General features: G+C 44.6%; 1 protein-coding gene across 8 annotated transcripts in view; it reads left to right on the top strand.

Annotated features, from left to right (window-relative positions):
- Positions 1-6905: 6905 nt before the first annotated feature.
- Positions 6906-23220, top strand: part of ppip5k1a (diphosphoinositol pentakisphosphate kinase 1a) — a 30152-nt gene continuing 13837 nt past the window's right edge. For all 8 annotated transcript variants that reach the window (XM_085277265.1, XM_085277259.1, XM_085277250.1 and 5 more), the window contains exons 1-22: positions 6906-7055; positions 11142-11659; positions 12208-12403; positions 12642-12732; positions 12861-12946; positions 13834-13988; positions 16322-16423; positions 16762-16923; positions 17013-17134; positions 17216-17317; positions 17910-17996; positions 18075-18150; positions 18251-18360; positions 19242-19327; positions 19417-19542; positions 19783-19904; positions 20062-20244; positions 21276-21417; positions 21536-21759; positions 22262-22389; positions 22480-22594; positions 22681-22788. In XM_085277265.1, the coding sequence (XP_085133391.1) occupies positions 11516-11659; positions 12208-12403; positions 12642-12732; positions 12861-12946; positions 13834-13988; positions 16322-16423; positions 16762-16923; positions 17013-17134; positions 17216-17317; positions 17910-17996; positions 18075-18150; positions 18251-18360; positions 19242-19327; positions 19417-19542; positions 19783-19904; positions 20062-20244; positions 21276-21417; positions 21536-21759; positions 22262-22389; positions 22480-22594; positions 22681-22788 (2667 nt within the window). In that variant the 5' untranslated portion in view covers positions 6906-7055; positions 11142-11515. The remainder of the gene's footprint in view (positions 7056-11141; positions 11660-12207; positions 12404-12641; positions 12733-12860; positions 12947-13833; positions 13989-16321; positions 16424-16761; positions 16924-17012; positions 17135-17215; positions 17318-17909; positions 17997-18074; positions 18151-18250; positions 18361-19241; positions 19328-19416; positions 19543-19782; positions 19905-20061; positions 20245-21275; positions 21418-21535; positions 21760-22261; positions 22390-22479; positions 22595-22680; positions 22789-23220) is intronic.

The raw sequence follows: 23220 nt of genomic DNA, 5'->3' as shown, positions 1-23220 counted from the left end.
CCAGAGACAATCCAGCACATAACAGCAGGGTGCAAGATGCCAGCAGGCAAGGCATACATGGAACGCCATAACCAAGTGGCCAGCATGGTGTACAGAAACATCTGTGCCAGGTATGGCCGCAAAGTCACGAGGTCAACATGGGAGACACCTCCAAGGGTGGTGGAGGATGACCGAGCTAAGATCCTGTGGGACTTCCAGATACAGACGGACAAAATGGTGGTGGCTAACCAACCGGACATAGTGGTGGTAGACAAACAGAAGAAGACGGCCGTAGTGATCGATCCCAATGACGGCAACATCAGGAAGAAGGAACACGAGAAGCTGGAGGAGTACCAAGGGCTCAGAGAAGAGCTGGAGAGGATGTGGAGAGTGAAGGTAACGGTGGTCCCAGTGGTAATCGGAGCACTCGGTGCGGTGACTCCCAAGCTAGGCGAGTGGCTCCAGCAGATCCCGGGAACAACATCAGAGATCTCTGTCCAGAATAGCGCAGTCCTGGGAACAGCTAAGATACTGTAGGACCCTCAAGCTCCCAGGCCTCTGGTAGAGGACCCGAGCTTGAGGGATAGATGGAGACTGTTTCCTAAATCTAAAAATACTTTTTAATGTGTCATCATGACAGTGTAGTCACAGTTTTGTCAGCCAATATATCATTTTAAACATCCAGCTACCTTCCCGTTTAAATGAGATTGGGTAGTTAATCTGTTTATGGTGTTTGTCACAGAGCTGCGTGTCCTGTGGAGGACAGAGCAGACCTTCTTCTGCTGGGCCAAAATCACAGCTAATAAAACACAAGTTCCCTCAGCCAGACCACTGCTGGGTCCACTCCCAGAGTCACTGATTACTCTATCAAGGCACTACTGTTGAGACATGTGTCCCCACCCTTTACAAGAAGTCTTATAAGTGTTTTGTATGACTTTCTGACCCCAAACTCATTGAAGTGGGCCAAACAGGATGTGTTTACAGGTAGTGGCAAAATAGCTTAAAGCTACTCTAGCTTCTTCATAAAGGGAACCCTTTGGATAACTAGCACAATTTTCACCTGTATTTATTTTTATTTTATTTCTTTTTTTCTAGTATATGCAAAAAATATAAATGAGGAAGTCACTCTACCTGTTTAGACACAGGCACAGTAATGAATAAACATAAATGATTTCAGGTAATTTTATAACGATATCACTAATGGCTACCGCAGACCTGATTATTCACAAATACGTTTCTGACCTGGTATTTTGTTTCGGCCATAAATGGCTGCATGTTTGGAAGAAAGGGTGGAGTGCTAAGCTATTAGCTGATGCTAACAATGGTTAGCAAGTGGTGCGTCCATGTAGGGTGCATGCACAGACACACATAAACAGAGTAGCTAAGTAAGATACAAATATAATGCTTAACTTTCACTCACCAAAAAGCAGAAATCTTCTTCCACAATATGTCAAACATTTGTTCTATAATTCATTTTAAAAAATCAACCAACAGCAGGCCCAGAGCCGCAATTTCATGGAAAAAGGCCTAGAAAACAGCTGTTAGCTAGTCTACACCCATCAAAGTGGCCACAGCTAAACCAATAAGCTTAACCAGTATCCAAATGGTAGACTTGTGAACTTTTGGGACAAATCAAATATCTTACCTTGTGTTATCTCGTAAAAAAAAAAATTCACCCGTTGAACAGTTTAAGAGGAAAACTACCTACTGAGGAGTGTTTGACATTTTAATACTAGAGTCTATGTGAACTGGTTCACTTTCCATTGGTTTACTGCGATGGCCAGAATCCTTATGAGAATATTATAATGAAATTATAATAGAACAGATGGTTAATTGGTGTTTCTGAACAACAGTCAGTTAGTGGAATTAAACTTCTGAGGTGTCAGATATTTAAATCATTATTGGGGGATTTTTTAATGCTCATTTCAAGATATCATCTCTATCAGTGATGAACTGAAGCTTATCGTTGCAATCAACTTGTGCTATGATCTCCAAATCCACGGTAGGATACATTGATTGTGTTTTTCTAATAAAAAGAGGAAATCCATCATCTCGTTCAGCGACTTGGAGACAGGAAGCACAGCAGCAGCAGGCTGGTGTCCAGCGGCACAAAGACTGGATCTGCATTCATAATGAAACCTCTTGACGTGTGCTGACCTACTGCTGTAAGTCACAGAGAGTGTAACGCCCCTGACTTCGGCAAATGGAAGCCATATGAGGGTGGAGGGCAGCAGAGGCCTCCTCACAGAGGGTCTTTGTGGCAGACGCTCGTAGTAGTGAAAGAGAATACGATCATTTAGATTTATTTGAGTGAATGTGTGACAAAAGATGTCTCTTCACCTGACAGCCCGTTTTACTCTATACACTGACAACTAAAAGGTAGTTTTATTTTTTACCAGCAATATTTGTGGATGTGGGCGCCCCCACTCCTCTGCACGTTCGCTTACAGAAGAGCCTTGTTACCACCCTGTTGAGCCTGCTGTTAATAAAATGCTCTTTTCATAGCAGTCCTCTGCAACCGCCCATTGGCCTGGACACAAGTATGTAACCGAGTATCCCGTGGTTACAGGGTCCTGTCTGCACACAGTGGCTCAGAGAAACACTGACGTCAAAGCTGGCCCTCACACCAACAGCAGCGGCAGGACGGAGGTTTTGTTCCAAGAGTGCAGGGTCACCTTTTATTTTTTTTATTTTTATTTTTTTATTTTTTTATTTTTTTTGCCTGTCCCGTTTGGCTCTTTTGCCATCAGAATTGTTGTCTAAAGGCAAACAAAGATGCCCAACGGATTTACTTTACCAAACTGACCATCCCAGCCTTGCCGTAATGGTCCATTTGATTCACCTTTTATTGTTTATTTTATTTTCACTTACTGAATACGGGACAGACTTGACTGGGGGAAAGAAGGGGAGAAAGAAAGAGGGAAAGAGAAACAGCTGAGAAGAGGGACGGGGGAGAAGGGCAAAAGACAAAAACCAACAGAACGGGCAGAAAAAAAAAATGCATATATCGATCACCTGGATCACCTGCTGAGAAAGAAAAAAGAAAACAAGCAGAAGAGAACAAGAGTAATAGAATAAACAACATCACAATGATATATGGGAATATGACAGTAAATACTAAATATTAAACATTATTGTGCAGCACATAAGATCAACAGAACACAGTGTGCTTTGAGGTAGGAGCCAAAAAGGGTGTAGTTTGTGTGTGTGATCACCCGTGTGTACACCTGTGAGCATGGACGCGCTTGTTTTTTTAAAAGGTTCCTTCATGTAATGATCTGCTAGAGGGTGTGGGGGGGCCACAGCCCTGTCCTCCAGGGCATGAAGCAGGTATGGAGGAGATCAAAACTCCAGACATCCAGAGGCCCCCAGAACACAAGAGACCAAGGAAGACCAACAGAGGGGCAGCCGCGGCACTGTCCCAGAAAGAGCTGAGGAGAGTCCCAGATGAGGGCTCACTCAGCAGCCGCGGAGCAGAAGCCAGGGGGGGTTGCAGTGACGCGCCCGTGAGCTCCGCCGGCAGCCAGCTGTGCCTGAGTGACCGAGCCCCAGGCCGAGAGGCCGGGGGCACCCCACCTCCGAAGTGGCCCGAGCGAGCCCCAGGCTCCAGGCCCCGATAAGCAGCCGCCAAGGAGTGAGCCGGTGTGTACCTGGACGCCCATCCCCGGACACAAAGAACCACCAACGCACCGATGTCTGAGGGAGTCCGCCACTGGCAGGGGAAGTGGTGGTAGGGGGAGATAGGCCTCCAAACCTGAGATGTCCCCAGAGAGGTGGCGCCTGACACCCAACCTGACATATAGACACAGACATACAGGCACACACAGATACAAACATCCATTCCCACCCTCGTGCTCTCATATGCACTTACTCCACACTCAACCAACGTGGAGACAGACATAAAGAGACGCTGTACACACGATCACACTCCCCAAGCGTACTCTACAAACCGGGTCTAGGTACCCTTGCCCCTGGAGGGGGAACTGCACCCAGACCCAGGTGGTGTTACCCTTTTCCCTGCGGTGGGGGGAGGCAGACCGCCCCGACTCCGCAGCAGCAGGAAGGCCCCACACTCCAGACCGCAGTCGGACGGCCAACTCCTCCTCCTAGCCCCCCCGCTCCAGCAGGTCGCAGAGAATGGGGGTGAGAGAAGAGTCCAAACCTCCCTCCACCCGCTCATTGTAGTGTTGATGCATGTGTGTTCTAAGGTGCATTTAAAACCCAGGAGGGCATGGAGCTACCTGCCAGAGAGCAGCAAGTAAGCGCATGGTCCCTCCTGCTAGCCCTCAATGTCTACGTGTATTTAAAATTGAGAGGTGGGCAACGACGCCAGGGGTGAGGTGTACACCCTGATGGTACTTTGGATTCCGTGTAGCGTGCCCACCCCCAAGATCCTATATGTATGTGTAATGAGAGTGTGAGTAATGTGAATGTCTAAGTTGTGGGATAAAATTGAGGCAGAGGCAGCCAGAAGGGGACAGAGGGGGGAGGGGGGGGGGGGTAGCCTCCTCTGCACCCTGGTGACATACCCCTACTCCAAGGTCCTGCATGTGTGGGTGGTTGTGGTGGAGCGGGAAGAGGGAGGCAGCTGGAGATGGGGAGGGAAGGAAGGGAGGGGCAAGTGACCCCTCCCTGGGGCCAGCTCCCCCGCTGACCCCAGTAGGCACCCCCATACTCCGCGACCCGCCAGGGAGAGGGGGCCCAGGCCCATCCAGACCGGGGCCCAGTGCAGCAGCGCCTCCTGGCCCCACAGAGCCCGGGACAGTCCACCCAACCCCACCACCACAGAGAAAACTGCACCAACCCCACCATCCACTCATCTTCCAGACTACATAAGACAATAAACACTCAGGCTGAGATCTTCCTCCACCTCTCCTGTATCTCCCCCTCCTGCAGAGGGAGCTCCTGAGGAGAGGAAAGCTCCTGCAAGATGTGAGGGTCACCTTTTAAAAAGGCTGAACCTCTGAAATGAAGGGATTAAACATCTCTAATTCCTGGAAGGTGTTTTTAAAAGCCTTGAATTCAAGCTGAAAGTCTGCACTTCAATCACACCTTGATTGATTTAAAATTCACTGCGGTGGTGCACAGAAGCAAAATTGCAAAAAGTTCATACTTTAAAAAAAAAACATATATGGTTTTAGATCATCTTCTGTATGTCCTCCTGTCTTGACTCCTGTTGGGTTTCATGCTTGATGCCTTCATTCAGCAGCCTTATGTGGAATTTCCATGTTCTCCATGAGCCTGGACAGTCTGAGCAGTCCAATGCTCAGCTGACGCTAGATCCCATCAGCAGTAAGTGCTGTAGAACAAGACACTGACCTCCACAAGCTATAAGAACCACAGAATATGAAAATTATATTAAATATTAGTACTTTTATTTACAACAAAATCAATTAAAAAAGAGACAAATGTTAAAAAAGCCCCAGTGCATGTAGCTTGCCAACCCAGCCAGACTCATGAGAAAGCATCCTGTGGCTTCAGTGGTCCTGCTGGATTCAGAAACCAGCTTCCAAGATTACAGAGGAACAGGTATTTGCTAGATACTAAAACCTTGTAAACCTTGCCAATCACAAAGGGTTTTCCAGTTTTCCACTCGTAGATCAAACATGTTTGTCACTTTGTATTATCAGCCCACAACAGGCACCCAAAGGGCCTCTCCTAGAACCCTCCATTAGGACAGGAACTGAAGAAGATCATTCTTTTTCCCATTCCCGTTTGTGAAGTTGAGGCCTGAGGTCGAGGCTTACTGCTCCCAGTAGTTCTCCTCTGTGTTCCTGCCTGTTGACCTGAAGTTTAGGGTGGGACCTTTAGCCAAAACTCACCTTCTTCCTCTTTGCCTCTACCAGCTCTGTGCAGCTCTCTTTCATGCTTCTCATTATGGAGGAGTAAAGGGTTTGGATTCCCAGCAGTCCTCTTTCCCATTCCTGCTTTTTGAAAAGCAGAGGTCTGGGGTTGAGGGAGCAGCCTCCTCTAATCTCTGTCCACAAAAGGTACCAGTGGAGTGGGGAAAAGACTGCCAACAAGAGTAGTGACAGGAGCACGTAAGGCTACTCTCCTGCTGGAAGTCTTCTTCTGTGACAAGAGAAAGAGGCTGACCTTTATAGAATAGAATAATCCTTTAATTGTCCCACAAGGGGAACTTTGGGTGTGACAGCAGCAAGAAAGACACATATACGAAGAAACAGGACACAGAACAGAAACACGCACAATTTTTACATATTTACATCAAGGACAATGGTTACCAAAAACAGAGTACTGTACTGTTATTAAATTAACTAAAGTTAAATACAGATAAGAGGCAACTCCTGGTTATAGTGTGAATCGGTTGATAAAATAGTGCCAAGTTACAGCGCTGATGTAAACATCTATGTTTGTTGGGAGCAGTTCTGATTGTACAGTCTGACAGCTGCAGGGAGGAAGGACCTGCGGAAACGCTCCTTCATGCATCGAGGATGCAGCAGTCTGGCACTGAAGCAGCTCTGCAGTTCAGCAGCATTTATATGCATGGGGTGGGAGACGCTGACCATCAGAGATGTTTTTGAGTCCTTTTAAGTCCTCATCCATGGAGTTTTACCCAGAATCCTCGCTGGTCCAGTAAAAATAACCACTGCTTCAAAAATTAAATACTATAGTAAATATCACATAATATTTCAATCTTATCAGACAGACAAAACATTTGTCTCCTCCTCTTAAGCTCTGGAAAAAAAACATAAAAAGAGTTCATTAAGGTAAAAAAAACTTTAAGATAATTGACAAAAGTATTTGCTGGTCTGCCTTCACACACATATCGACCTGAGCGACATCCCCTTCTTAATTCATGGGGTGTAATATGATTTATTGGTATCAACGCTAGAGGACGCTAACGATCCTTTTTTTTCGTTGGGCTGAGTGTCCCTCATTGGCACACGTGATTTGTTTTTACGTTACGCCTCCCAGGAAGTTCGCTTTTCTGATTGGCTGATTCACACGCTCATCGGCCTATGTCAACCTGAGAAAAATAAAAAGATTGGTTTCACATGCATACTGTCAAGGGACGGAAGAGAGCCGATGGCAGTGGTAAATCTTCCAGTAACACCGTGAGTTCACACTTTTGTCCTGAAGCCCTGAGAACGGGAACGTGCTTGGCATGTAGCTGGTGTTAGGCGTTACCACCGATAGTTGCCGGGCTGGTTGGACTGTGCTTCAGATGCAGACAGAATGGCCTTGGGGAGACTTGTTTACATTGGCGAGCCAGCTAGCTGAATGCTAACATTAGCTAAATGTCAAAATGAAAAATGAGAAAAGTAACGGCACCTAACGATAATTTCTTCGCCGAGTGAGGCTTTTGTATTCAACCAGCTTTCGCGGTTTGGGGTTTAAATGTGGATATTAATAACGAGTCACGTTTATGTAGCCTACATTTCGGGACAGCAAGTCCTTTTGGCATACAATGGTATTTAAAGTCGGACCCTTACATGTCAGGGGTCGTTCATGCGAGCTGTCCGTCAGTTGGCTCTCTCCCGCCTTGGGTGTTATATTCATGTAGTTAAACCCATCAGGCCTTCTTCCAACTCGAACCCGAGCCACTAAAACGTCTTTCTCCATGCTAATAATGCAATCTCTTCACGTAGTTAGTATCACTGTGTTTAGCTGTGTCGGTAAAGCAGGGGCGAGCAGGTTGTTTTTACTGACACACAGAACCAAGAACCGGTTTGGTGGAGCCCACTGTAAATAAGAAAACTATATTCAAACATATTACTTTCATTCAAATTGATTTTCGATATCCTGTGCTGTGCCCTTGTAACGATGATATTACATGAAAAGGGGCGCTGGAAATAGTTTTGTATACATACTTTCTCCACTATTGTGCAAAACTGGTATTTAAATCATTGAGGAACAAAGTAGCAACACTGCAGTGGAAAATTACAGCGTCAAGCAGAACTGCATTAATACAAGTACAGTGTAAAGTAAATGCAGAGCGAGCTATTTGCCAGTATAATCTTGGATCACAGGTCAGCAAAATAATAACTTGAAAATTATTCAAGTGGAGCACAAAGTACAACATATACTCACAAAATACAGTAGAGTAGAACTGTAAGTGTATCTAAGGTGTACTTTAGTACAATACCCGACTAAATGTACTTGTCTCATTAAATATGTCTAATGTGATACTGAAATTCATTTGTTTAGGTCAGAGCAGCAGCTGATGGTGGGTAAATCATCTAATAGCTTGTCTATAAACTGAAAACATGACCTGACAAAGGTCTAGTTTCCCCTGACAACAGACTGGCACGAACGACATCGTGTTTATTATCAGTTATTACAAAGAAAAGCATCAACTTCTCATATTTCACTAGAAGGGACCAAGAAATATTTTTGCCCTTTTTTTCTTCTGTTCAGAAATTGAACATCAGTATTGTTTGCTGTACTTCAAGTGTTACCTGTTTAAGTCATATTGGTTTATTCTTTTTTTATAGGCTAACTTATTGGTAATACAATCAGTGTTACTAAGCAGCAGTTTATCTCAAAGCTTCCATACATAACCATCTGCTGACCGCAGGGGGTGAAGATTTGTCAGGAAATTTTTCAATTTATCACGCCCGTTCAAAAAATAAATAAAACCAAGTCAAGAGGAGAACATTTGCTCCCTTTATAGAGAAGAAACGAAGGTTTATATTCTCTTCAGCTGTGCCGCTATCAGCAACATCAGCATTTGGCAGTAAAAAGTATCTACACACAGTCTTAGGCTTACATTGTCGTTTAAGTGGTGTGAACCTCCACTGTCGAGTGCCTTTGCTCCCCATTAAACATTTAAAGGAAGCTGGAAACTCACTGATATGAAAAGAGTTTTATCTAAACAGATTGGGGAGTCTCTAATTTTGGCAAATCCCAAAAATGAGGAAAATGGCAACTATGAAGAAACATAATAATGCTGAATTGAATTCTTTTGTTGGTTGCTTTGTTGAATTTGAGCCAGCTTCCTCCTCCCATCCGGAGTTGGTGGTGCAGTATTAGAATTGCTCTGAATAATCTATTAATGACTTCAGTTCATTGCCCCCAAAACAAAAAGCAACAACAGTATTTTTTTTTTTTATCTTTGTAGATTTAAAAACGAAACGTATTCCCAGGCTTAAAGCTTTCCTACATGTTTTTTTTAAATATTCGGGGTCTTTACATATCACTGGTTGATTTGGAGCGTTCTTTTTATACAGGACCGTTATAGACAGTCCTGTTTCAGGCCGTAGAAATGGACTAGTTAAGGAAAATTGTCAAATAAATCAGTAATGAAAACTAAAGCTCTGTCACATTTAAAAACCTGTGTAAAATGAGGGGCAGCAGGGTTCAGCTCACAGCAGCTCGTTGTTAAACTGTGGAATTTAAACTAAGACTAAATCACCTCAATAGTCTTATGAAAAAAACAAAGGACTTGATGACCTTGGTGTTCTCAGTGGGAACTGCAGCCCTGCTGGTAGCTGGAGTAAGCAGGTGAAAGGAGCAGATTAATGCTCAGGCTCTCACACACTCATCCACTTTGGTATGAAAACAGTTTAATTTAAATAATGAAAGCGTGAGAGTGAATTTCAGCAGAAATGCAGTATTCATCAAAACAGGCTCGACAGGTGCTGCAGTCATGCAAAGCTGTCTTTGAAATGTGTATCTGTGAGTACCTCTGTGGGTATCTGTTTGTGGATTATTATCTTAATATTTCATGTGTAAAATGTTCAAAGATTGTCCCTATTTTTCAATTAGCTTAATTTTTGTAACAGCACACAGCTCAGTTTATTATTAATATTATTATTATTATTATTATTATTATTATTATTATAATAAAACATTACAAGGACACCCAGAAAATTGTGATTTTGTTTTTTACCGCATGTCCACAAATATATATTTAAAACCAGTACCCAGTATATTTTCCAATATAAGAAATGCTCTGAATACTCAGTTCAAATGCTTCTTTTTTCTTGAATGGGTTCTATGTGATGTCAGTAAGAGCTGATATTCCTTATATGGTCATCTGGGTTCACCCTGCTGTTTTAAAGTTTCCAATTTAAAAAAGAAAAAGCTGTTTTAAAAGGATGGTGCAGGCAGATTAAACAGCGTGTTTAAGATGGTGGCAAACTGAAGGGCATTATTACCATCACATTATGTTCCAGTGAAGATCAGTATCCATTAGTATGGATTCCATAGTATGGTATACTATAATATAGTATTCCATGGAATCCATTAGTATGGATTATTGTGAGCATGCAGAACAACTCCAGGGGAGTCCGAGCTGCAAACGAGTTGTCCCTAAAACGATTGAACAACAACAAAATCTCTGTGGCGTTCTGCTTGCTGTCGTGTTAATTAATGAAAGCCGTTACGTAAGAGCAGTGAGTTTTCAGGTCACTGGAGGCTTAAAATAAACAACCACACTCTGCAGAGAGAGCTTGGCCTTTTTGTGTGTGTTCCCTGACTTTGAAATCCTCAGGCATTTGTGTAATCGAGTACTGGTTCGTACTCTCATTGCAGCTTTTGCCTGAGTGACTGTGCCTGCTGCTGAAGTGGTTTGTTGTTCAGCTGTGTCATCTAGTGCGCCAGGGAGTAATGAGGAGTTGTGGTCTGCTGACGTTCCTGTGCCCGTGACCGGCTTATGTTGGGCAGAACAGAGCTGACGGCCAGCACCAGGCTGCAGCGTCACTTTAATGTGTAATCCAGTAATGACGAGGCTAATTCTGCTTAATATCGGGTGAGATTTGGAGCATTAGGCTTGATGTTAATTTTTCTAATAAACACAAAGTTGTTATGGAGCTGAAAGACTAAAATGAAAACATTTAAATCAAACCACTGTTTGAATATTGGGCCTGTGGGGGAATGAACAAAGGATTTAGCCAGTTTAACATGTCTGGATTCATTTAATAATCTTGTTTCATGTTGGTTTAAAAAAAAAAAGAGAGAGTTTCTATGTGTTTTTGCGCACTCAGCAAATTGGCTTATTAGGACAACGCTTCCAGGACATGCTGACCACCACGAAAGTGAAATGAAATCATGAGCTAAACATAGTGTGACATTTATAACAGCTAATATTTGTAACCTTGTAACAAACAGACTACAGGCAGTGCAGATGAGCATTGGTCTGCACTGTGAAGCACAATCTCATAAGTGTAGCTTTCATGTTGTGCTCTCATTTGTTGCAGGACTGTCAAGTCTGCGTACAAATGGACGACGGGACCGTCATTACACAAGTGGAGCCGTAGCTCGTTGCTGGAGACTCTTGTGAAATACGAGCGAGCTGTTTAACACGTGAGTTTGCTGAATGAAGAATGAAATGCTCGAGTGAAGTTGTCACCACGGAGGACCGGCCTGGACCATAATTTCCTACAGAACCTTTTATGCTGGAGTGCCCTTTGTTCAGTCTCGCCTTGCCGCTCAGCCTTGCCCGCCTTCGTCCACCGTCTCTGCTGCGTCGCCCCGGCAGAGAAGTCCCATCCCTCTCCCCAGGCCTGGCTCCGGCGGCGTGTTGGTGTACGATGGCGCGGCGGGATGCTGAGGGCTGCCGTGGGGGACTGTGATGTCAGAGCCCAACAGCCCGGGCGAGAGCCGGTGTGGCGCTCCCAGATTCTTCGTGGGCTGCGAGGACGATGAGAGCGAGGTCCTGGAAGATAGCATAAGGACAGATATGGAGCTGTATGAGGACGGCGAAGACACAGACTCGGTGGGTGACTCTCCCGTCACAGTTGATTGTCACTGATTAGTCAGCAGCAGGAAGCTCTAAGCTATCATGTTGTCACCATGGCAGCCGTATATCCATGGCTTTTGACCAGTCGATTACTTCAAAATAATCAAGTCATTGATTCATTAGGACTTAGCATGACTTTGGACGTAGTGATACTTGATGCAAATATAAAATAGAGCTCTCCTTTATGTTAGGTTTTACAGTTTAGTATAATTAGCTAATTTCTTTAGCAGATGCATACATGTAAAGAGATGAGAAGTTTCTAAAAGCCACCATAGTTTGTATTTAGCTTCGATTAAATACATGTAGCTATGCATGAATTAGTGAGGTGGCCAGATGCTGACAGAGGATAGAAAGTAAAGTAAATTTTAGAACTTAATGAAGGTCACAGAGTTGGTGATATTAAAAAAAATATATAATTTAGTCTTTTTACAGATGCACTTTTAGAGAATTTATTTGCTGTTGATTTCAGTTAATGTACGTAGAGCCGAAAGTTTAACCGGCGTGCTCTCCTCTTCCTCGTTCAGCCCCCAGAGCGACAGATTGTCGTGGGGATCTGTTGCATGATGAAGAAGTCAAAGTCCAAGCCGATGACCCAGATCTTGGAGAGGCTTTGCAGGTTCGAGTACATCACTGTGGTCATCTTCCCAGAGGACGTAATCCTCAACGAGCCCGTGGACAAATGGCCTCTTTGTGACTGCCTCATCTCCTTCCACTCCAAGGGTACAGTGCCCTCCCCAACTGAAACACACATGCAAAAACACAACAGACTCATTGTGCTTCTTGCTTCCCTGCTTCGTCACATATTGATGATGTTTGTGTGACGTAGCACACATTCTGCTGTGTTTATCATCTTATAAAGTTCCCAAGCATTCGCACACTGAGCTGAGTGGCTGTCTTATAGTGAAGATTATGGTTTAAGAGTCTGTTTCAGGTTTCTCTGCATGTTTGTGTAAAACAGGATTTCCGCTGGATAAGGCCGTGAGCTATGCCAAACTAAGAAATCCTCTGCTCATCAATGACCTGAATATGCAGTATTACATACAGGACAGGTGCGCTCTTTTACTGAAACTATCTACTTCCATCATTTGAGCTAAATACACGTGAAGAGAATCAGGATATGTGAAAATAAACAGCCAGTGCTTGTTCCTCTTTTTGTTTCTTCATTTGATTTTGACAGGAGAGAGGTGTATCGCATCCTGCAGGAGGAAGGGATTGATCTACCACGCTATGCTGTGCTGAACCGTGACCCCGATAAACCAGATGGTCAGTCTCCTGCTGATAACAAGTCACTACATATATGCACTGAGAACATTTGTGACGATGCAAAGAGTACATGTTTCAGTTAAAGGGCCTCTTTCAGGTCCTGTCAGGTCTCTGCTGGACCTTATTCCCCCCATTTGTTACAGAATTTTAGATGCTGCATATCTACTGTATATAGTTTCTTGACCTCTACTTGTTTAGAGGTCAAGAAGTGAATGAGTTAAGGTCATATGGCTATTTGTTTTGTTGTTGTTCTTTCTGGGCAAGTATTAAGGAAAGGCTTTTAGAAGCAAGCTTAAGCATCATTTGCTCCTAAAAAGTAACTCCACAGGCTGTGGGAGTTCACCAAGGGAGTCGGGGCAGGTCTCACTTGTTGTTACAAAGTTACAGTCTGTTTCATGGTTGCCAATAACAGCGTTTCATGCGTGATAAAAATGTTGCCACCATTAATTCTAAAACTTTAAAAAGCTCAGAAAAACAGCCCAAGCTCCCGTTGTCCATGCAGCATCCTTGAGTCTGCTTTGTAAGGCTGTACTTGTGTTTTTCTTAGCTGAAGGATAAATATAGCATCAAATTTGAAGCAGTCACAAGTGTCCCATACTTAAGTGCTGTGGTATGTTGGCTCTGTCATCCAATTCCCGTTTAAACACAGTGACACAAACTCTCCTGACTGATGAACGGTCAGATGTCTTAAGTGTCCTTATCCTTGACACTAATGACTGTTTTTTTTAAATGAGTGATGAGTATCACGTAGTCGAAAGGGTAGAGCTGCTTCACAGGGCGCTAGAGTAAACACGGCGAGGTGGAACGTCATGTGTGTAATATTGGGTGGTAATGAAAAGAGGCTGCGTGCTAAACAGATGCATTTGATCTGTGTGTGTCTGTCTCAGAGTGCAACCTCGTAGAAGGAGAGGATCATGTGGAGGTGAACGGAGAAATCTTCCAGAAGCCTTTTGTTGAGAAGCCCGTGTGTGCCGAGGACCACAACGTCTACATCTATTACCCCACATCGGCTGGTGGTGGAAGCCAGCGGCTCTTCAGAAAGGTCTCTGATTTGGCCCTTGTGGCTTTTTTTCCTTATAAATAAGCGTTCCATGCAATGTGGTTAAAGTATGGAAAGAAAGAACAAAAATGTTTTGTTGTTGCCAGAAGAATTTTAAAAAAACCCAGTGTCAGAAATGGACCAATCAGAGAACACGAAACAGAGAGTGCATTTTATTGGCTGATGTATTGTGCAATTTACAGTGCAGCAGCAAAGTATTCAATTTGTTTTTCACCTCAAAATGTTAGAAACAATAACCTGTAATGACAAATATTCACAGTCTGTTCAAGTACAGCCTCAGATCTCTTTTAGTCTGCTGTTACAAGCTCAGCGCGTTTTCGGGCAGTTTCTCCCATTCTTCTTTGCAGAACTTCTCAGACTCCATCAGGTTGGATGTGGAGCGCTGGTGCACCTTCATAGATGTTCAGTCGGGCATTCATAAGTGGTCCTGGAGCCACTCCTTTGTTATTTTGGCCATGTGTTCAGGGTCGGTGTCTTGTTGGCAGATCAACCGTTGCCTGAGTCTGAGCCAGAACCACCACCATCACTGCACAGTTATTTATGTGCACGTAGCAGCCTGGGTTGGTTCCATTCACAGCCCTTCCCCTAAACAGCACCCCAACTCATGACACACTCTTGGTATAAGTGAAGCCCAGCCTACACAGGCTGTTTTCTCTGCTTCCCCTCTGCTGGAGGTGCATGTTAGAAAACTGTTTAAATATGCAAACGGCCTTAGCCCAGCCGGGCTCCGCGGGGCGTGAGAAAGGCGGGGATCGGCTTCGACACTCGCAAACGGCTTCTGCCATTTCCTGCTTGCAGGAGGTGAGGTCAGCCCCGCCTGAGTATGTTTGACACCCATCCAGAAGAAGCAGAAGGGATGGAGATGTTTCCCTAAGATTTTCAACCCTCAAGGAGCTGGACTGGCCAGTGAGCGACGTCTTAGGGGAGCTGTAGCTCATGGTGGGAGTGAAGTACCTCTTGCTGAAAGGCTAAGGTTCTTCTCTTAATGATATATAGCAGGGGTCCCCAACTCCAGGCCTCGAGGGCCGGTGTCCTGCAGGTTTTAGATGTGTCCTTGATCCAACACAGCTGATTCAAATGGCTAAATGACCTCCTCAACATGTCTTGCAGTTCTCCAGAGGCCTGGTAATGAACTACTCATTTGATTCAGGTGTGTTGACCCAGGGTGAGATCTAAAACCTGCGGGACACCAGCCCTCGAGGCCTGGAGTTGGACACCCCTGCTATACAGGGTTCATACGGGTGCTTGAAATCCTTGAATTGTAATATTGTCTTTTCAAGGTTTGAAAAGTGCTTGAATTTCAGATGTGGTGCTTAAAAGCGCTTGAAACTGTATTTCTTTCACCACAAATAACTATCTGACCGAATAGTTTTCATATCAGACAGAGAAATAAGATGAGTCGCAAAGTCTAAAAGCAAAATTTCTCCGCCTGGGCTGCCGAGCGCCTCTGCAGATCAGTCTGTTTCAATGTGTGACCCCACCCCTCCCCGCACAGCCTGTCCACAGATTCATGGTGATGTAGCTGCTCCTTTAACTGTTTGCTGTCTTTGCTTTGTTTGGTGTTTGTAGACATGGTTTATATGAGATTTTATCTGAGATTCAGAGGTTTCTGTGACACTTATCGTGTCAGCACTTTCTGACCCTGTGTTATAACAGATTGAACATGATCTCCTCCCTTTTGCCCCCATTTTTGGGGGCGTGGGTGCTTAACTAGTTAGGAGACAGATGTTTGTTTTTTTGTTTTTTTTGTGTCACACAGGAAAGAAGCCTCGATATCTGATGAGAAGACTTCTTAATTTGGCCTTGCTGTGTATTATTGTGGTGCTTGGTGCAGATTTGTTCACATTTTCAAATCTTAATTTTTAAGAGAAATGTGTTTGAGTTTGTACACTAGCGAGTGCATATTGCACCATTTCCTTTTTCAGTTTTTGTCTGTGGTGCATTTTTCAGTTTTAACAAAATTGGAACAAAGGACATTTAAGTCGACGTAAAATGATTTAATTTTGACATGGCCTTACTGGGGTGATGCTAAGTGAAACATGCATTCTTTTTTTTTGGGTAATGTGCTGGAAAAGCTTGAAAATGGACATTGAAAGTGCTTAAAAAGTGCTTGAATTTGACCCTGAAAAATGCGTATGAACCTTGGATATGGGACTACTGCTGCTCATCAGTAATTGCATTGTCTTTGATCCATGGCAGCATTGTCAAACACAGTGTGGCCTTTAATTTAGAGTTTGATGGGTTTTATGGAAACCATGCAGAGGTGAACCTCATTAACAGAGAGCGGCCACTCAGCGACTCTCTGGATTTTGTAGATTGGGAGCCGGAGCAGCGTCTACTCGCCAGAGAGCAGCGTGAGGAAGACGGGCTCTTACATCTATGAAGAGTTCATGCCAACAGATGGCACAGATGTTAAGGTAGAGTATTTGTCACAGAGTACATGGTAGATAAAATATGTGCAAAGAACACTTTGTTAATGCTAATAAAGCACCTGTAGAAAGGATTTCATCAACTGTCACGTTAATCCACATTAACCTGAACTGTGCTGGTGTGTTCAGTAAAACCGCTGATATGATTTGGAGGACCTCAAGGGTTTCTCTCTATCGTGGCTGTCGGGCAGCTGGAGGCACAGATCGTCTTTAGGCGTTGTGTCAATAAAGGCCTCCAGTGTAAAACTTTATCAAGTCACACGAGGAGGGGAGTACCCGCTTGGGTCATCCCTCAGATTTTTGTGGGTGTTTTCATTTCATGTCAGGTGTACACGGTGGGACCGGACTACGCTCATGCCGAGGCCCGAAAGTCTCCTGCTTTGGACGGGAAGGTGGAGAGAGACAGCGAGGGCAAGGAGGTTCGTTACCCCGTCATGCTGTCAGCCATGGAAAAACTGGTGGCTCGTAAGGTCTGCCTGGCATTCAAGGTATGTGCAGTTGATACCTTAGGTGTGTTACAGTTTTCTGGTTTCTTGTCGTGGAGTATGAACCTCGTCCTCATCTGCTGTCGCTGCAGCAAACAGTGTGCGGCTTTGACCTTCTGCGGGCCAATGGACACTCCTACGTGTGCGATGTCAACGGTTTCAGTTTTGTGAAGAACTCGATGAAGTACTACGATGACTGTGCCAAGATCCTCGGGTACCACCTTTAGTTCTTTTCTCTTTTCTGGTGTTCACCGTCTCGTTCTGATCTGGTGATGGAGTCTGCGTTTCTCTGCAGGAATATTGTGATGCGTGAACTGGCTCCGCAGTTTCAGATTCCTTGGTCTATCCCTACTGAGGCTGAAGACATCCCCATTGTTCCCACCACTTCAGGGACCATGTGAGTCATAACAGGAGCAGACACAGAGGACTAGACTTATCACAGACGCCTGATTGCAGCTCGCGCTGCCAAGGCTGCCAAAACCAGTCATTAGATTTAGGGCCAATTATTTTTTCACATACAGCCACAAAGATGTGGGTCACTTTTTTTCTCCCACTTAATCAATTCAATCGTTTAAAAATTAAATAAATAAATAAACTACATTTTATTCCATTTTTGCCTAATATAGTAAAAGTAGTTTGATAAATGCAAAAAAATAAGAAATTCTGTCACTTTTTAAAAAGCAGAGTTGCTTCTTCAGTTTAACATAATAACTGTGTGTTAGCTACAGTAGATGACAGTAAGCATGCCCCTGAGCTGAGCACACCAACTAAAGCCAAACAGATTTCTAAAATCATCAGTGTTGGTTGAAGCGTGCGCTGCATTCAGCACATTTTCACACAGTTCGTCCTGATTGAGCCCATCACACTCCCCAAAGCTCAGCTGCATAGCAAAGGTGCTGCCTTAATTAGTTACACAGCTTCATTGAAGAAACGTGTCATGTACACAGATTTATACTGATGCAACTCAAATCTCTACTCACGCTCTGCAGGATGGAACTTCGCTGTGTCATCGCCGTTATCCGACACGGAGACAGAACGCCCAAGCAGAAAATGAAGATGGAAGTTCGCAACCCAATGTAGGCCTGCCTCTCTGTTAATATGCTCCTGTTTCCTGCAGGTTAAAGATCTTTGATTAACGTCTCGGATGCTTTCAGGTTCTTTGATCTGTTTGAGAAATATGGAGGATACAAAACTGGGAAATTAAAACTCAAAAAACCAAAACAACTGCAGGTAAAAGAAGAAAACAATAGCCAAGGTTTCATTTGTCATTGCAGCCTCTGTGAGGACAAAGTGTGTGTGAACATGTGTGTGTGACTTTGAACCCCGACAGGAGGTGCTGGACATCACCCGGCAGCTGTTAGCAGAGATCGGGCAGCAGAACGACTGTGAGATAGAAGAGAAGAAGTCCAAACTGGAGCAGCTGAAGACGGTTCTGGAGATGTAAGTGAGAAGCATTTTATTGACTCCTGATCTCATATTCATTTAATCTGTTTCTGGCTCAGCTCGGCAAACTGTTTGACTAAAGCAGGGGTGTCAAACATAAGGCCCGGGGCCTGCTGCCCCACCAGGTGACTTTAGAAAATGTGAAGGAGGCCTTCAAATTTTTGACTTTTTACGACTTTTTCTGCTAACATTCACAGTAAGTAACAACAGAACCCAAGATTTGATATTACAAATTTCAGTTTTTACATTTTCTACAAGTTCAGTTTTATAATGACTGGGCAGTGTGGTCAGTGAACTGGTTTCTTTCCTGTACTTTGACATGTGTTTGTTACAGTTTAAACTAAAACAGTCGTGTCGACACATTTGTGTCAGAGAGTCCAGCAGCATTTCTTTATCACGTGGAAACACTGAGACACACTGAGGTATAAGCACACTTCTTTTTCTTATATTCAGATGTCTCTGGGATTAAATAAACTTCTTTATGCTGACAGGAAGGAGCGTTTCAGTCTGGACCTCGATATAAAACCAGTCTGACACCCTCTGAACAATAATGAGTGAACTTAAAAACGAATCTTTCTAAAGGATGGGGATCGTTCCCAAAGATTTTTATAAAGCTTCTTGTTTTGTTGAAGGTGTAGATCTTTCTCCGTGTTTATGACAGATGGGTTTCTCAGAAGTTACCAGTTCACTTCTTTTCTACATTTTCATAAGTTTTCAAAGTCAGTCTTTCTGTTATAACACTGCTGAAAATATTTACAGTCACAGCCAAGGCTGTATTTTGGTAGTCGTCATAAAAGCAAGCCCGTCTTTCCTTATCAGAAGTGAGTTGTCATGCATTGCTAACTATAAGTATCTTTGGCTTTTTTCCCGTAACAAAGGTACGGTCACTTCTCGGGGATCAACAGAAAAGTGCAGCTTACTTACCTGCCCCATGGGCAGCCCAAGACCTCGAGTGAAGAGGAAGGTAGGAAGACAAAGGCTGTTTAATAGCTTCTTCCCAAAGGAACAAGCTAAAGCTGAGTGCTGACTGCCCGCCTCTGTGGTCATTTCCAGACACTCGTAAGGAAGGGCCATCGCTGCTGCTGGTGCTGAAGTGGGGGGGGGAGCTGACCCCCGCTGGCAGAGTGCAGGCTGAAGAACTGGGGAGAGCCTTCCGCTGTATGTACCCCGGAGGACAAGGTGAGACGCACACAGCATGTTTACCACACGCAGTGCTGCTGGCATTGTAACTCTGAGCAATAAGCTGGTGATGGAAAAATGAACATGCTGAGACCTCAGGTCCGTGTTGTTCACTCACCAGTTACATGTTATGAAAGGTCTTAAACAGAGAAATGATTTAAAACAAGCCTGTGTGCGTGTGTGTGCACGTGTGTGTGTGTGTCCGTGTGCGCGTGCGTGCATGCATACTGTGTTTTGTAGGAGACTATGCTGGATTTCCAGGCTGCGGGTTACTGCGCCTACACAGCACCTACAGACACGACCTGAAGATTTATGCGTCTGATGAAGGCAGGGTGCAGATGACAGCTGCTGCTTTTGCAAAGGTACGCAGCATCCTGCTGTTCTAAGAGCTTCAGTCAGCACAGAAGTGTAATAACAGAAACAGGAAGGCTGAGGTCTTTGAGCTTTGGTACAAGCCACGGCACACACCCTCCAAATACTGGACGTGCAGTAACTAGTGAAATGTGTCTGTGTGGGCAGGGTTTGCTGGCCCTGGAGGGCGAGCTGACTCCCATCCTGGTTCAGATGGTGAAGAGCGCCAACATGAACGGGTTGCTGGACAACGACAGCGACTCGCTGAGCAGCTGCCAACACCGTGTCAAAGCTCGGCTCCATGAAATCCTGCAGAAGGACCGAGACTTCACCGACGAGGACTACGACAGGGTGACTAACCAGCTGTGTTTAGCGCTGACGTGCCAGAGCAGTTTGTGTGGTTATATTGGAGAGCATGTGTGGTAGTAGGGCTGCACAAATAATCCGAATCTTAATGGCAAAGTGAAAGCAAGTCGAGTATTCTGTAAGCCTGATGGTGTGGCTGAGTGGGTGAGTCTCTGCGCTGCAGTGATGATGGGAGAAACAAGAGTCTGACGTCTGGGACAAACAGGAGGTGAAGAGCTTGGTTCTACAAGCGGATCATCAGCTGCTGTCTGGAAATGTCTGGATTTAGGGCAGGTGATGTTAAGTAGGAACAAATCATATGCAAAGAGCTCTGCAGAGGTGTGCCTGCACCACAAAGCAGCACATCGACCTTATTCAGCAGCCTGACAGCACAGCGGAGACTACAGCGTGATGAACGTGCATGCAGGCCGGGAGGTGCAGTGGTGATAATGTGAATCGTCCGAGTCAGATCTCCATAACTGCGAGCCCGTACAGCACGTCAGCATATCTGTAAACGTCACAAAGCCACACTGCGTTTGGCCAAAGACGTGCAGTAACCAGTGTGAGAACAAAGGTTTCAGGATGTTTTTTAAGATAATGTTTTTTAAGCAATTCTCTGAGTTTAGGTGATTAATGACGTTTATACATTAGCAGGGATGTCACACAGCATGTGTGTGCGAGTCCAATACAAGTATTTGTGTCACTAATACCAATGAATTCGTACGATCTCAGTATTGATCAAACTAACAGTGATAATCAGTCAATACAACATATTTTTACTGGGTAAACAACATTTCTGACATGTTTCCTCAGTGTTTGTGGCAGTGACACAGGGTGTACCTCCCTGTGTGTCACCACATGCATCGTGTTCCTTGAACTAAATATTTCAGTATTAATCGTTCATTTTTCATGTCACTTCTTTTTGTGTGGTTGGAAGTTTGGCTCTTTTAAGCCTTTTGTAAAGTGAAAGTAGTCATTCGGTTGAGTGAGCATCTTTTTAATAAAAGCTTTTGCTTTTCTCCATGTGGCTCTTACAGCTAGCACCAACCTGTAGCGCCTCTTTGGTGAATTCAATGAAGATTGTTAAGAACCCAGTGGCCACATGTGACCAGGTTTACGCCCTCATTCAGAGCCTCACCTCCCAGATCCGCAAAAGGATGGAAGACCCCAAGTCTGCAGGTGAGCTCAGGCCTCAGCGCGTTTTCTGAAGCTCAAATAAAAACCCAACATTTTGCTTTTGGAGCTCAGAGTCCCTGAAAGGTGCAGCGAAAAGCTGAAAACATCTGTTGCTCACCAGACCTGCAGCTGTACCACAGCGAGACGCTGGAGCTGATGTTGCAGCGCTGGTCCAAGCTAGAGAGAGACTTCCGCATGAAGAACGGCCGCTACGACATCAGTAAAATCCCCGACATTTACGACTGCGTCAAGTACGACGTCATCCACAACGCCACCCTCGGCCTCGAGGACACCCTGGAACTGTTCAGACTGTCTCGAGCTCTGGCTGACATCGTCATCCCACAGGTGAGGGGGCGGGGGGGTACAATAAGGATGGTTCAGAGTGACAGATCCATGCATGAGTCTTTATATGACTGATGTGCCAATAAACACATGAAACAAGCAGCTCCTCCAGGTGCAAGGAAAAGATGACATGCTGCTGAGGCTAAAGGTTTTATGTGACAGCAGAATCCTTTGTGCTGCACTTTACAGCTGTGGACTCCACACCGGATGTTGACTTTATTTAAAAACACTCAGTGTATATTGAGTGCTATTGTACACCTATATACAGGCCCACATATGTCAAATATGATTGATGATGGTAGTGCTGTGATGTGCTGTATAGCTGCTAAAACCAGTGAAGCTAAAGGAAAGTTTTGTCTGTGCACAGCTGATATTTTCACTGTAACAAAGTGTAAAACTTTCTTAGGCACCTGAAAATCACACAGTTTAATTACTCTGATATACTCTGAGTATATATTAAAGTCGTGTAGTATTTTAAGCTCATTTGTCTGTTGTTTTTTTGCAGGAATATGGCATAAACAGAGTGGAGAAACTGGACATAGCATACGCCTACTGCCTCCCACTGGTCAGAAAGATCCAGCTGGACCTGCAGAGGACTCACGAGGACGAGTCTGTCAACAAGCTGCACCCTCTGTGGGTCTAAGATTAGGAGTTGCGTGACTTAAATAGCGTTCCGACCGACCGGAGAATATTTTGAACTTGACCTCGGTTGTACGTTTGCAGGTACTCTCGAGGAGTGATGTCTCCTGGACGCCACGTCAGGACCCGTCTGTATTTCACCAGTGAGAGTCACGTCCACTCCCTGCTCAGCATTTTCCGCTACGGGGGCTTGCTTGATGTAAGCAAATGTCGATCTGGCTGAGCTTTGAATGTTTTCAGAGGAGGCACAAAGTCTGTATACGTTTGTGTGTGTGTGTGCAACAGGAGGAGAAGGACCAGCAGTGGAAGCGTGCCATGGATTACCTCAGTGCTGTCTCCGAGCTCAACTACATGACTCAGATTGTCATCATGCTGTACGAGGACAACAATAAGGTGTTTTTCTTTCCTTCTGATGTTCTGTTTGTGGTAGACGTGCAGTCACATGGTTCCATTTGTGACATGCTAGCTTTATAGCGTTTCTTCTTTTTATTTGAATAAATTCGATACACAGCTGTTTCAGGAGTGCAGCCATCTTTATCTTCTCCTAATTGAACACCAGCGATTAGTCAGACCCCCCAGCCATGCTTCAGCTGATACCTGGTAGCTAGCAGAGCGGTGTGCAGGGCAAATCAGAAACCTCAAAATGTTAGAATATTTTTATGATCGGTCTAAAAACAACAAGCAGCTGAAGGTGTGTCCCTGCAGTCGGCTTGAGGTGAAGCTCAGGCTGCTTTGACAGCGACCTGTTTGTGGTTTGGGTGTTTCATGATGATGATCATCTGTAAAACCGTCAGGTCAGCAGCCTTTGCCATAAATGTGGTTAAA

Source organism: Mchenga conophoros, linkage group LG1 (assembly GCF_057382185.1).
Source record: "Mchenga conophoros isolate Kocher_MC1m ecotype Shallow Benthic linkage group LG1, M_conophoros_male_GT1.1, whole genome shotgun sequence".
Lineage (NCBI taxonomy): Eukaryota > Metazoa > Chordata > Actinopteri > Cichliformes > Cichlidae > Mchenga > Mchenga conophoros.
The sequence above is the reverse complement of the archived record's forward strand: the minus strand, read 5'-3'. Positions and strand labels throughout refer to the sequence as shown.